Here is a 15,462-nt window from a genome sequence, read left to right on the forward strand (position 1 = left end):
AAAAAGGTTATGCTTAATTTCTTTAAAAAGCAGAACACGGTTTGAAAGTCGCTTAGATAGAATAGAATATTGCTTGATACCCCAAAGAGCTATATTGCTGTGTTCTAAAAAACAATCATTGTAATCGTCAAACACCTTGCCTAGCTAAAACCACACTGAAAAAAATAAAAATTTGCCAATTCGGTGTGAAACTCGGATTTTAATCATAATCTTCATCCCTGTAGTCGGCTGTAAAACTGCGTTATAATGATTCGCCATGTTGGCTCCGTTTCCACTAGTTTTGCACTCAACCCGCAAGCGGCTTCGGAGCCAAAATGGCATCGGCCTGACGTCATTTCGGCAGTCACGAATTTGGTGTCAGAATGAAGGCAACTTTGTTTTTCCAGAGACTGGCGGGTGTTTCGGGGGCTCTTGCAGTCAGTGCAGGTGCATACGGAGCACACGGTAGGTCTATGTTTTAATCACGTATTTCAAAAAGATTACTTTCAGAAGACAGCAGGTGGGTTTTCGATCTGTATTTTAAGAAATTACACGAGGAGAGGCCGAGTCTTTCAGAGTTCAGTCGCAGGGGCAGCACTTAAAAGATTTTTAAAACACTAATGCAGAACGTTTTTTACACCACGGTTCATTCAGACGCTACAAAAAGCGTTTAAATACACATAAGAACGAGATAATAATATAAAAATATTTATAAGGTTTTTGAACGGCATCGTCGCAGACTCGAAGCAGAATATGAGATTAAAATGAATAAATAAAGCAGGACATTCAGTTATGTCGATATTAACAAGCGATATCCGTAAATAATACTAAGGGTATACGTCCTCCACAAAACTGCTGTTTCACTGAGTTCAGCTGACCCCTTCGTCTTAGCGATTTCCTTCGGTAAACTTGTTAAGTAAATCATTACTCTGTGCATTTCCTGTTCGGAAATGTGTTTGTATGTTTGTTGAAATGTTTGTCGTTTTGCTCCAATAAATGAACACAATGCAGTTGAAAGTGACAACTGTATACGTTTTGGCACCTTTAAACTTAAGAACTGAATTGTTACTGAGATTGAGGCGAAGAGTAACACTTCACAACGCAGGAGCAGCTGAAGAGAAAGTTTTAAGAAGTGTCGAGCTTTGTAGCCGACGTTAGTACAGATACAAAACAGAAATTCAGTTATTCAGTCCAGGTCTGGATATAATTAACTTTCGTTTTCTGAAAGCAGCCACTGGCTTGCGAAATTAAGAGTAGGATTTATTTAATGCTGTGGAGCTGCTCTTGGCCATACAGAAGGCAGCAGTGTGCTCACCCAGCACACAGAGGTCAGAAATCACTACTGTGTTTTCCTTCAGAGGGAAAGAGTTCAACCTTGTGTGGAGGTGTCCATTCATTAGCAGAGAATGGAGCTGTTGAGGGAGAGTTGGGTAGTGGGTTTGTTGACGGAGAGCAAACAAGAACTCTTACTAAGATTGCTGGGTTTAAAACCCAACCTCCAAAATGGCTAAACTGGTATCTTAGTTCAGTGCCTGAGCAGTGAGAGGCAGTTGTTCAGTAAGGGAGGTGCTGTGGTCAGCACTCTGAGGGACACCTGACAGGGTGTGTTCGTGAGAGGGTGCAGGTGATAAATCCACCAAGTCAGCATCAGTTTTTCAGCAAAAAAACAAAGGAAAAATGGGGTGGCAGTACGATGGCGCACTGGTTATCATTGGGCATCTCGCAGTGCTGGGGACCTGGGTTTAATTCCTTTGTATGTTCTCTCTGGGTTCATCTAGTTTTCCTCCAGGTGATCCAGTTTCCTCCACAGTACATATCACATGCTGTACTGGAACTGGAGGTTAATTGGCTTCTTGGAAAACTAGGTGTGAGTGTGCGTGTTTGTGTCAGTGTGTGCCCTGCAATGGATTGGCGTCTCATCCAGGGTGTACCCTGCCTTATGCCCATTGCTTGCTGGGATAGGCTCCGGCTTCCCCACAACCCTGAATGGGATAATGCAGTTAGAAAAATGATGGAAAACTGGGATTCTTGTCTGAAATGTCATATAATTTTGTTTTAATATACAGTAAAAATTTTCAGGACGTATATTTACGTCCTGCAAATGTTTTAAATGACAGTCTTTGCTGCTAATGCAGTCAGACTGGCGTCTACTGAAGCAGGCCTTCAGAACTGCTTGTGCCATTTAATTTTTTCTGTTGCACAGCTGTCTGAAAATGCTCTCTGCTAAAACCATTCAAACATCCTTCTCCAAGTCCCACGGCAAAGAACTTTGTTTATCGACAGCAAGAGGGCCAGGCTGCAGCAACACAAGAGGTTTGGATTAAAAGCAGTCGGTGTAGTTCATACATTTTTCATGTTCCCTCCTGTAGCTTGTGAGAGCGTTCATTTCCGGGATGTGTCTAGCTTAACTCAATATCGAGTGGCTTTTTGATCAGTTCTATTTGAGTAAGAAAATGTAGTGGCTTTTAAAATTCATTGGCCGGGGAAAATACATTCAAGGTGAGGGCTTTTCATTGCATGACAGTATTGGTTTTTTTTTTTTGGAAGGAAATTATTATCCCCACTACATGAAAAGGCTCAGGGGAGTTTGCAGTTGTTTTGTAAACCAGAAGATGTGGGTCATTTCAGAAATGTCAGACGTATATTAAAAAAAAAAAAACCACGATGAGTGTGTTTTCAAAAATGAAATGTTGGACAGCGGAAGTGTGCTCTTTCATCCCTGGGTAGAACATCGATTTTGTGAACCTTCCCAATGAGAAATGGGGAGATTGAAATCTAAGAAAATAAAACAAATAAAACACATTGGGATGCTGTACTTGACCGTGGTGGTGAAGTGGGAGCTGAGTTTTTAGACGAGCTCTCTGTTTTCCGGTCGATCTAGGGGCCTGTTCTCGCCTGTGGTCATGAGCTTTGGGTAGTGCCTGACAGAATGAGATCATGAGTACAAGCAGTGGAAACGAGGTCTCTCCATAGCGCTGCTGGGCTTACTCTCCATGACGGGCCGTCTGGGGTGATCTTTGAGTCGAGTCGCCACCCTTCTGGATGGAGAGGAGTAGTTCTCAGGTAGTTCGGGCAGCTGGTGAGGTTGTACCCTCGACGTCTCCTGCTGGAGCGGTACCAGGCACAGCCCACTGGGAAGAGACGCCCACACGACGGACAGACACGGGACCCGCTGGAGGGATCCGATCTCTCGGCTGGCCTGGGATCGCCTGGGAATCCCCCCAGGAGGAGCTGGAGACTGCTGATGAGGAAAGGGATGTCTGGTGTGCCCTGCTCAGCTCTGCTCAGCCTGTTACCACCTTGACCCCTGCTAGGAGCAAGCAGTTAGAAATGGATGGATGGGTGAATTAAAATAAGCACTAACGACTGTGACCCACCAGCATCAGTCTTTGGTTTTCTGTAATCCTAGCATTTGTGTGTACCAACATGTCTTTTAGAATTCTGTCCTGTTGTTAATTATCTGTGTCAAAACAGTCTTTCTATGATCATTGCATCTATCCTAAACCCTGGGCTCACTGAACCTAATTTGAAAGAACCAAGCAACTGAGAGTTACTTTTTTATCTTCCTATGAATTATAACAACGTTTAGGTTCCGTAAAATGCTTCTTTTCTTTAAGAGTTTCCTGCGCTACTGATTTTTGAAGTTTTGAAGCTGCTTCAAGTCTTCATGTTCTCTCTGTGTGTTCTTAGTGGGTAGTGTGACTGAGAAAAATAAACTCTCCAGTTGAGGGCACAAGTGGAAACCATGTGGAAGAGCATTTAAAAATAAAAACAGGGACCACTTTACACAAAGGGTTGTGGGAATATGGAACACTCTTCTGAGCCATGCTGTTGAAGCTGATTACCGTTCTTTTAAGAAACAACTGGATTGGATCCTCAAATCAATGAGCTACTAATTACCCAGCAGGCTAGGTGGACCAAATGTCCTTCTCTTGTGTGTAACCTTTCTTCTGTTCCTGTGTCCCTTGTTGTCTAGGTTTTCGGAGGAGTGATCGCGATGAATACCTGAAAGAGGTACGCTGATCTGTCAGGCCCCTGTTTCTCTGCTCTCTTCTGTATCATATGAGACTTGACACTGCCATACGGCATAGTTTGTGTCTTTGGTTCTGGCTCTTTTGAGAAATTCCATCGCCAATACTTGATGTCGGCATTCTGATAGGTAGACACAGGAATCTTTCAGCCACCTTAGTGTAGCCATTTAGTGATTAAGCTACCAATGGATCTTAATTGTGATTTAATTCTTCACAGCACTGAGTGAGGTTCCACCCATCTATGCATTTTCTAAACTCTTTACCCAGTGCAAGGTCAAGAAGGAGCCGGAGACTATCTTGACATGCAGGCGTACGCAAGGCAGGGAAAACCCTGGATGGGATGCCAGCCCAGTGCAGGGCACACACAGACACAAATACATGCACACACTCACACTAGGACCAATTTTCCCTGAACTTTATTAACCTCCTGTACCAGTATGTCTTTGCACTGTGGGCTGAAACCCACGCAAAGCCAGGGAGAACATACAAACTTCATGCAGATAGCACCCCAGGAACTGAACCCAGGGCCCATGCACTGCTAAGCAGCAAATACCAACCACTGCACGACTGCTCTGCCCATGACTGAAGTACATTAATTATAAATGAAGTGCCCAGAGCTGACACATTACATTTTTTATTACTGTTTATGCAGGTTGATACAGTTGTCAACCTTAGTATCATCTACCTTACTAATTCCTTTCTTTTTCCAACCTGGCATTTTTAATAGATCAACCTGAGTTAAAATGATTAGTGCTTTATTAAAGCTATCTAGGAGTGAAAGCATGAGAACTTCACTCTTATTCTTTAACATGCACGCTCAGGTTTCATGTCGGAGAGTAACTGCTAATGTCAAATCCGCTTTAAATCAACCAGGTGTGAGATATATGGTTTATGAAATACAGGAGCAATATACTGTATGTTCAATTTTTTAGAATTGAAGTTTATTTTGTGATCCTCAAACAAGATTAAGAACCTCTCCCTTTATGGTTTTGGAGTTACTGAGCTGCAATGTAGCCCAAAGCAAACTAAGTTACTTTCACACACATTAAAAATGACTGCCTTTTGCCTGTATTGAAGCAATATTTTCTGTGTGAATATACATTGTTGACATTTAAGCCGTAAACTTAATGGCGAAAAAAGACTGCAAAGTAGCAGTTATGATGGCCTCATAATATGTTTTGTTGTGTTAAAGGGTAATACAGTATCAAGCAGGTACTACAGCAGGACTCACTGGCTTTTGATTTGTAATGCATTATTAATATGACTACAGTGGCAAGATGTGAAGGGAGTTCTTATTAATTCTAAGAATTAATGAAGGATTGTGGTTAGTAGATCCATTGTTGTGTAAACTAAATCACAGTACACAGATCTCACAATATGCGATTTTAAATTAAGCATCGCCATTTCTTCCCCATCTGTATTAAAGTCAAAAGTCAGTACCCAGCATTCTGTGTGAAAATGTATCATTTGATGTAACTTCTCTGACTGGTGGTTATCCCATGCTACTGTGTGTTGTCATCACGTGTAGAGCTGCATAGCTAAAAATTGTCTCCGAGATGAAGTGCCTCACGTGTTCTGTGCTTTGGTTCCCCAGTGTGATGTGGTATTAAATAGGACAATAAAATACAAATGCTATACTGATAGGCCAGGTGTATTCCAGTCTGAAAAGGAAACCTTTAGGTACAGTCAGGAAACAGGTTTGTCTCTCTGCAATTGAATGTTAGATTATCCTGCTGAATTATTAAGTGAAAACTGGTTAGCTACTATGAAAGTCACACAATCATCATTCAGTGTTTTGTTCTTTTGTTTCAATTTGCTATCTGTTTTTATGTCTTTTATGCCTGCTGACTAGGAAGTTATCGGCTTCAGTTTAGCCCAGCTCATTGCAAAGTTGTCGTCTTGGACAAAATGTTGAATGCTTGTATGGGGTACAAGGTCCCCATATTGTGTACAGTCACTGAATGTGAATATATAACTGGAGTCATCTGTGTGTTACAATTAAAATGTCCTTGTTTTACGCCTTTTTTTCTAGATGTTTGAAACGGCCAACAAGTACCACTTCCTTCATAGCCTGGCACTACTGGGGGCTGCGCGCTGCAGGAAGCCAGTTGTGGTAAGTTGGAGCAGAAGAAAAGGTCATGTCTGTATCTGAGCCAGAGTGGCTCATCAAGAAAGAGGTCATTGTGGTTGCCATGGCGTTGCGCTGTGACTCCTCCCCCTGGATGGGACACTGGTCCATCTGCTGCCCCCTTATACAGCTGGGTAGAGCACCTCGCTCAAGGGGACAACAGTGGGTCCATAGCAGGGACTTGAACTCACAACTTTCCCACTATACTGTGCTTCCCCCCCAAAATATCTTTAAATTATATACTACTTATTCTGTTCCTATTTCCAGAGGTCTAATAACCTTGCCTTTTCCAGCTTTTGGCATATAACTTGAAAATATTTGTCGTGTACTGGCTGAGATGGTACATGAGGATGAATCAGTACATGTAAGACCAGATCAAGTTTGTCTCTACTCATTGTGTAAGATTTTTACCTGGTGGTGATTCAGTGAATCCAAGGTCCTACAGTTCACACCCATCCATCCATCCATCAAACTCGGGGTTGCAGGGCAGCGGAGGCATATCCCAGCAATTAATGGACACAAGGCAGGATACACCCTGGACAGGACACCAGTCCATCATAGGGCACACACAGACACACAAACTCACACAAGTGCTAATTTTCCCAAAAGCCGAATAACCTACCAGTATGTCTTTGGATTGTGCGAGGAGACCAGTGTACGAGGAGGGAAACTGGGGTGCATTCGGCGTTTTCTCCCCAGGTCCACATGGGTTTCCTCCTGCTGCTCCAGTTTCTTCCTACAGTGACCCTGAATTGGATGATGTGGTTAGAGGTTGGATGGATAAACACAAGGGAAGGCCTAGCATGTCTGACCATGTAATCTGATTTGTTTCTTTCCAGGCTGGCACCTTGCTGACCTCTGGCATGGTAATGTTCTGTGGGTCCTTCTACTACCATGCAATCACAGGGGACCCCACGTTCAGCAAGGCTGCGCCCTGGGGGGGGTCGCTGCTCATTGCAGGCTGGGCAGCAATTGCCCTCTGACCTCACCCTCACATTCCAAGATCCCCTGCACTGAGGGGCAGAGCGAGACATCCCTATTCTCTACAGAAAACCGGATCTACAGTCTAAAACCTATACCAGAGCAGTCTGGTTTAAAGGAGACCACATGCTAAATGAATAAAGTGTGACCTTTCAATGATAGAACTTTGTATAATTTTGAGATGGGGGGAGGGAGCATTAGGTTTGTTTATTAATTCCATTAAAGGTAATTCCAGTAATTTATTAAAGGAAAGGAAGAGGTTATTCTGGAAGGAGAGCCTGATAATAACAGTAGAGTACACAAACTTGTTTGGTTTGAATTTAAATTGAATTTGAAAGGTGTGAGTTTGTGTTTTAGAGAGGAGGCATTAAGCACTCTTTAGTCTGTTGATTAAAGGCTTCAATAATATAAAAAGGAATAGGCTGTGAATAACTGGAAATGTGACGGTAAGTGTCAGCCAGATTAACATTAGCTTTGTAGTGCAGTTGCTGCTGTTTCTTATCATGGAGCGATACATGATGGATCTCCTGAAGTATAATTATCCACAGATCTTGTGCTTAAACATCACATGAACCTGAATGGCCATGGCCCATTCAAATCTTTATACGCTCATAATACAAACCTTGAAAAGCAAGTGCTGTGTTGGGGGACTGTGTTGTTAATATTGATTTTAATGTAATCTGCTCATCACACAGTTTTATTTTCTTAAAGGCTTTGGCGAGTGTTGGGATGATGTCTGTAGTGTGATTGGCCTGACTTTAACACCTGGCTCCCAGGCAGACAGTATTGATTTCAATCCAGTCAGCAGTGATATTTAAGCATTGTACAGCTGGGTACTTATTTCCTCTAAGTCTGTCTGGTTTTGGTGCACTGCTTCTTTTCCTTTGTTTTATTTGTGAGCAGATTGTAATTGAATTTACCATAATTTCGGATTAGATTCATGGCTGTAAAGAACACAAAGAACTAATCCTGAACACTATTTTGTGAGGTTTTGTTAATCTCTGTAATAAATTTAGGCTCGCTCTTTGAAACTTCACTAAACTTGGTTGAAACACTACTGATCAGTGAAGTTGTTTTTGCAGGCTGCTGGTAGGATATTATTATTATGGTGATCAGTACTGTCAGTGTATTATTTGCTGCCTATCCCACGTCTCAATGTGAATTTAAAGTCCATCATTTTGACTTTCTAAGACCATAAATATATTTTTTAAATGCATGTTCTGGCATGTTTGGCCTTCTGATGGTGTATTTGATTTTTAAGGGTTTTTTTTCCGCTCTGCTATCATCAATGCAGCTGTGTTTCAAATAATTGAGATGCATGAATCTGAATTCATATCCTCCACTTAAGGAGACCACTTTTAATTCCATATTTTGTGATTCTTATTTTCCAGAGCTACTGTCAAATAAAGTGATTTAAACTTTGATATTTGCATATTTGTCTTGGTTGCTCGTCAATAAGTAAGAAAAGTAACTGCACTGACTTTTATTTATCTTTTGGCCGTACATCTATCCATCCATTTCAAACTACATCATCCGATTCAGGATCACAGGGAAGCCAGAGTCTATCCCATCAAGCAAATGGGTGCAAGGCAGGGTACGCCCTGGACCGGATGCCAGTCCATCGCTGGGCCCACACAGACACAAACACACACACACTCCCAGACACCAATTAACCTACCGGTATCTTTTTGGCCTGTTGGAGGAAACTGAAGCACCCAGAGGAAACCCACATGAACACGGGGAAACGTACAAACTCCATGTGGAATTCATGGGATGGAGGATGCACACAGGAAACGCTCCAGAAGCAAGCATTGCTTTGCTTGGCTTGTCTGAAAACAGAGGTCAAACACTAAATTTAAATTAGGAAATGCAGGCTGAGTGTGTGTGTGGAAGGCCAGATGACTCCTGGGCCATAGCAGGATGGATTTAGGCTTTTTGTTGATTTCAGAATGGGGTCCTTGTTACGAAACTGGGTGATAGTACTGTATGTTTGAATGGATGCCTAGCAACAGGAAAGCTTTTGGAATACTGATTGTTAGCCCTCAGGGGAACATGAGGTGGCGGGAGTACCTCTGTCTTTACTTCTTCCCTAATTACCTGGCCTCCACAGCTGGCTCTGGCGTTTTCAAAGGAAATGTTTCAATGTGACATTGTAGTTGAAGTGCGTGGGGGTGGGGCAAATCGTGTGGTTTGAAGTGAATATCTTTTGATCATTGCTTTTTTCCTCCCGGGATGGAGTGAGGAAAGGGAGAAACGATTTTGTGAAACTAAAATAAACAAAGACCTGGAAAGTTATTTTAGGTCTTGTAGGTATCATTCCAAGGTCAGGGATACACTTAGACAGCCTCAGATAAGGAAAGATGGCATGTGATTTGAAACCATCCAACCTTTGTCCACTACAGGGTCATGTGGGAGCCAGAGCCTATCCTGGCAAACAATGGTGGCAATGTAGGAAACACGCTAGATGGGCCGCCAGTCGTAAGTCGTAGGGTACATATAGACACAAACACACTCTCACGAGGGAAGCCAATGTACTGTATGTTTCTGGACTGTGGGAGGATACCCAAGTGAACATGGGGAGAACAACAAGCTCCATGCTGATAGCAGCCAGAAGCTTGAACCCCAGTGCTGTGAGGCAGCAATACTAACTACTGTGCCACCTGCCTCGCCATCCAAAACTAATAAGGCATAACTTTGAAAGAGAGTGAGCTTGGACAGCATGGCTGAGCAGCTTGTTACAGACATCCACAAGTCCTTATGAAATGGAGTGCTCAATGATTCCAGTCCCAAGTGCTCAACATTGTTTAATCTTTAAAACCCCTTCAGTTAGATCCTTTCAAAATATTTTCTGTTCAAGACCACAGGGACCCTGTTCCTTTAACATGTGACTTTCTTATTGTGTTCTGGTTTTAAGCTGTTACAGGGCAGCGATCTCTTTATATGGTTGTGATCAACATTGAACACATCATTCAGAATTACAGGGTTTTTGTGTAAACCTTGATTGAAATTCTACATTTTCTTTTGCCAACAAACATTTGCCTTTTGTATGCTCAAACTTCAGGTGAATAGATCTTAAAGTAAATAGGGAACGACATATACTGTAGATGATGAAGTAAGATTTATGAGAAGTAATCAATATGCTGAGCCTCAAAGCAAAGTTACTCTTCTGTCCATGCATGTATATTTTATGAATAATTGGGTAGTTGAGATATTGATTGAATGATTATTGCCTTAGTTTTGATCATCATTCATGACTGGCTGTGATCTCCTCAAATGAGTGTTGCATAAGCTTTAAATCATCTCATGAATGAGAGAATTTTAGTACGTGGTGAATACTACTGTATGTGTGTGTATGAATGATATGTGGCAACAATACATCAGATCTGGTATAACAGTGGGACCACATACAAGTACCTGGATGCCAATTTTGTTGCTGCTTAGGTGTTTCTTTTGAGAGAATGTAAAGCTGGTCGGTCTTCTCCTACCTGTGACAATGGAGACATGGTTGGAGTTGTTAGGGTTTGGGTGGTGGGGCTTGACTGTCTGCATTGTGTATTGTAAAAGTGGAACACGAACCCGAGGAAATTAAATGCAAGTGCATTTCAAACCAAGAACACCAGGCACTTCCTTACCCAAAGGGTGGCGGGAGTGTGGAACAAGCTCTAACCACCATGTGGTTAAAGTCAATATTTTGGCTTCTTTAAAAAAGATGAGTGAGATCCTTGGATCAATTAGCTGCTAATTACCAAACAATCTAAAAGGACCACAGGGTCTGTCACTGGAAACCTTTCTCTTGTAACATGTTAATTGCTGAAGAGAGAGACCCATCCAGGTGAAATTGTGAACTATGCTGTTGGGCACTTTGTGATACTCCAGCTGCTCAGTGATGATGCTATCCACAACACTAGAGAAAATGTTTTGTGTGCATTTCATTGTCAGAAATGCAGGTTTTAAGCATTTATATTACCTAATCATGGCTTTAATGCAGAAAACTATCATTTATGGAAGGCTGGGACCACTGCTCTGTTTGAATGTCTGTCCTGACTATATCTGAGGTATTGCATCCTAACCTGACCTGTTTTTCATGAAACATGAAATGGGATGATGGGCTTTCATACCCTTTACACGCAAAGTCACAAGGTAGGATAGGTAGGGTGCACCCATGGGCTCCTGAGCAAGCAGATGATGGCTGTACAATCAGCACTCTTCCCTGTTCAAACCAGCCGGAGGAAATCAGTCTTGATTGTGAAACAGCCTCCTAAAATATAGAATGAAGCATTTGGACGTTTATACTCTTGAGATCTATAAAGGCAAGATCAATTAATAAATCATTTGCTGCAGTACCCTTCAGACAGCTTGCCACAGAGGTCTTCACAGTTTGCAGTAGTTAACATTGCTGTCTCACCTTGGGTTCAGTTCCGGTCTTGGGGTGCTGTCTGCATGGAGGATGTTTGTTCTCCTCATGTGTGCGAGGGTTTCCTCTGGAATCTCCGGGTTTCTGCCATGGTCCCAAGACATACTGTACTGATAGGTTACTGAGCTTCTTGGAAAACTGGTCCTGGTGTGAGTTTGTGTGTCTGTGTCAATCTGCCCTGTGATGGCCTTGGGTTCTGCCCAGGGTGTACCCTGCCTTGAGCCCATTGATTGCCTGGTTCATCTTTGGCTCCCCTGCTGTATTGAATAATGCAGTTGGAAAATGGATGGAATATATCAAGAGTTGACCACGTGGGCATTAAGGAGATACAGATGGCACTGTGCTGTAATCTCATTCTTAGTGGAGATTAACCCATGTGTAAGATACAGGTGACAAAACATGAGCTTTTATGCATGTGCAGTACATATTGAGAATTTAATATTTTCAGTTAGCTTCTATATATATTGTTCAATGGAAAAACTCTGCCCCCTAGTGTTTTCATTCATTTAAAGTGCTCCAGACAATGGATAGAAATGTGTTCCTATAGAAACTATAATCATAATTAAAGAAATATTATAATAAAATGTCAGAACTTGAAGATATAAACACTTTTGATAAGGTTTAGCAAGCAGATGTACTGGGAGCTGAAGACAGTAGAACAATGTATTAAAAATGTCCCTATCTCCTCTTAAAGGGGAGAGGAGAGGGGTTTTATAATGTTTTTTTATTAGCCCTATACAATTTCTTGCATTAGGAATTCGTCTTTTCGCATACCCCAGCTTTTCTCCAAGGAGACACAGACACACAGACAGGGAGAGAAGCTTGGGGTCAGAGCGCAGGGTCTGCCATTGTACGGTGCCCCTGGAGCAGTTAGGGTTAACGGAGTAGGATTCCTCTGCCGGCCACGGGATTTGAACTGGCAACCTTCCAGCCACAGACGCAGATCCTTAGCCACAGAGCCACCGCTCCGCCCGGTACAATATGTATAAGTTGATGCCCAGAGAAATACACATTTCCAGAGACGGTCAATAGATTCCTCAGCTTAGCACCTGTACTGCTGCCACCATTAAAGAACTCCATCCATTCATGTTCTAACCATTTGATCCAGTGCAGGTTCACAGGGGAGCTAGGGATCTTGGAAAGTAAATAGTGCATAGCAGTTTACACCCGGGACAGGACACCAGTTCATCACAGGGCAGGCAAACACAAACACACTCACATGAGGGTCAGTCTTCTCTTAATTGGTTAAGTTCACTTGTGGCCAATTAACCTACAAGTATGTCTTTTGACTGGAGCACCTGGAGAAAACCCATGTGAACATGGGTAGAACATACAAACTCCACACAAATAGCACCCCAGGTCTGGAATTGAACCCAGGGCCCCAGAACCTTGAGGCAGCAATGCTGACCTCTGTGCCACTGTACCACCCATGCCGCATTAATCATGGTGTTCAACAGACTGGGAGCAATCATGGTTTTGGAGAGGGGAAGGCTGGTCAGGGTAGTAGATTCTGGTTGCTGCAGAACTCCACTTTTACAATGACTGATTCAAGCCTGACTGTACAGCACAGGGAACAGGCCCACACTGTTCCCTGGGGCCTCTCTGGCTTCCCTTCCTGGAATCATCCTGACACTGTCATTCCAGTAGGACAATGAACATCTTGATGCTTACTGTATGTGGGCGAGCGTCCCATCCAGGGTGTACCCTGCCTTGCTCCTGTTTCTTGCCAGGTGAGGCTCTGGCTCCCCTGCAGCCCTGAATTGGAAGAAGTGGTTAGAAAATGGATGGAAAGATTTACTAATGCCATGTCTTTACAATAATATGGCAGTGCACCTACTAGAAAAAAAAAGATGGACATTTGCCTGATAAAGTTGTTTCAGTTAAAAATGATGTTTCTTTTGATGTTCAGTTTGTATCGCTAGAGGCACATAAGTTAGTCCCCAAGGTATGCAATATCAAGCGTAAGGAACTGTGGCATAATTATTGGCTTATTGGATCAAATAAGAATATTATTAAGAGAGAAAGCTATGCACATAAAAGATCTAAGAACAAAAGAAGCAAAAAAGTAAATGACGCTGAGAGCAAAAAAGGCAAAAAAGACATCAAGAGGGCTGAGACAGGGAGAGACCTAAGATTAGAGAACACCGCCAGGGGTTAAGTGCTAACACAAAAGGATTTTTACATACAAAACAGAAGAAGTGGTAGTAAAGGAAATAGGAGACTAATTGTTAATGATGGACTAATTGAAGAACATAAAAGGGGAACAGTAAATGTTCTTGATTAATATTTTAAAGAGTTTTTCACTAGATCATCTCCACACAGCACATACTGAGGAGTTACAAAGCTTAGAAGTGCTTGAAGGAACCACTTGGGCCTGATAGCATGTTTTCTGGTTGTATTCAGAGTACTAGGGAATATGAATCCATTAATTATGAGGGTGGCATTGTGGTTCAGTGGTCAGCAGTGCTGCGGCTCTGGATTCAATTCCAGACCTGGGGTACTATACTCATGGAGTTTGTATGTTCTCTCTGTGTTCATTTCGGTTTCCCTCCACAGTCCGAAGATACACTGGTGGGTAAATTGGCTTCTAGGAAAACTGAGTGAGTGTGAGTGAGTCTGTGTGTGCCCTCCAATAGACTAGTGTCTCTTCCAGGTTGTACCCTGCTTTGTGCCTGTTGCTTGCTGGGATAGGCTCTGGCTTCCCTGTGACCCTGTATTGGATAACGTGGTTAGAAAACGGAAACACAGTGTTCTGTTAAAGCAATTCAATGCCAGGAAAAAAGTGAATTTTCACTTTATAACACATAATATCTGATAACGCAAAAAAGGGCACATTACTGTACATATCTTTTGCCTGTTTCCAATAACAATTCCCAATAAGCCATTTATTTTTATTTAAAAATATATATTTTTGATTGACTTCTCATATTATGAAAATGTTACTTTTTAAAATATTTTGTGCATGGATCCTGTATTTACAGGATGCCATTATAAAACTGAGATTGTATTAATAAATGGTTTCAAATGGTACATTATCTGTTGTAGTGAAACAGAAATGTGCCATCCCTGTGTATCACTGGATCCTTTGAAACCTACTATAGTCTGACAGCCCTGTCAATCCCCTCTTTGCAACAGTCTCAATAGGAGATTATTGGTAGCTAAAAACATAACACAGCAACATTACGATCACTTTTAAAGCCATAATTCCTCAGGGAATTGTACCATGTACCACTGTTAGATATGACTTTTTAATGAAGACCTGCAAAAAGGCCCTATCCCAGCCGCCCTTGGTGATCAAACAATCTTGTCAGCTAAACCTGAGACAGAGAAATTAAAGTTTAATCGACACTGCATGAGAGACCCCATAAGCACCACTAGAGAGTGGCAACACAGAAACAGCAGGTAGAAACAAATAGGGCTTAGAGAATAATTGTGTGCAGTTCAGTTCACCGTGTTACACAAAGGACAGTGGTGCTTGAGAATCAGATCAAAGAAGGATAACAAGGTTAGCTTGTGGCCTCAAGGGAGTGTTTTCACCAACACGACAAATGAACAGAATCTTTTTAGTACTGAGAAGAGGAAATAACGAGGGATTTGTTACAGATCTATAATTGTGAAAAGTTATTGACAAAGTCAACCCATAGGACTACTTCAGTGCTCATATAGCGAAATGGAGGGCGTGAGATTTCAAGTCGAACCTATGAGGCCACACATATACAGCTGACAATGGGGGGTACAGGCGGAGAACCCTATGCGGAGTTGGGGAGCCGAGACAGGAGAGATTGCTGACGAATCCCAAACGTTAGACAGAGATGTAGTCGGGGGCGAATTCCGGGCTCGATACCAAAGGTTATCCAAACGGAGAAAGGCAGTCAAATCCAAAGCATTAGACAAGATTGAGGTCAAAGGGTAAGATCTGAGTTCGAGTA

At 42.3% G+C, this 15,462-nt stretch overlaps 1 protein-coding gene across 1 annotated transcript; it reads left to right on the top strand.

Annotated features, from left to right (window-relative positions):
- The first annotated feature begins 320 nt into the window (after nucleotides 1-320).
- Nucleotides 321-8,541, top strand: tmem256 (transmembrane protein 256). The gene is made up of 4 exons (XM_006627362.3): nucleotides 321-444; nucleotides 3,956-3,993; nucleotides 6,043-6,123; nucleotides 6,978-8,541. Exons 1-4 carry the CDS (start codon nucleotides 363-365, stop codon nucleotides 7,119-7,121), a joined length of 345 nt encoding a protein of 114 aa, XP_006627425.1. The 5' UTR covers nucleotides 321-362; the 3' UTR covers nucleotides 7,122-8,541.
- The last annotated feature ends 6,921 nt before the right edge of the window (nucleotides 8,542-15,462 follow it).

The sequence above is a fragment of the Lepisosteus oculatus genome, chromosome 3, assembly GCF_040954835.1.
Source record: "Lepisosteus oculatus isolate fLepOcu1 chromosome 3, fLepOcu1.hap2, whole genome shotgun sequence".
Taxonomy (NCBI): Eukaryota; Metazoa; Chordata; class Actinopteri; order Semionotiformes; family Lepisosteidae; genus Lepisosteus; species Lepisosteus oculatus.

Bases quoted from the DNA above. Each gene is read 5' to 3' on its own strand.
- tmem256 (XM_006627362.3), top strand. From the start codon at position 363: ATGAAGGCAACTTTGTTTTTCCAGAGACTGGCGGGTGTTTCGGGGGCT. The intron at 3,994-6,042 runs GTACGCTGATCT...CTTTTTTTCTAG, and splicing joins GCGATGAATACCTGAAAGAG to ATGTTTGAAACGGCCAACAA. The intron at 6,124-6,977 runs GTAAGTTGGAGC...GTTTCTTTCCAG, and splicing joins GCTGCAGGAAGCCAGTTGTG to GCTGGCACCTTGCTGACCTC.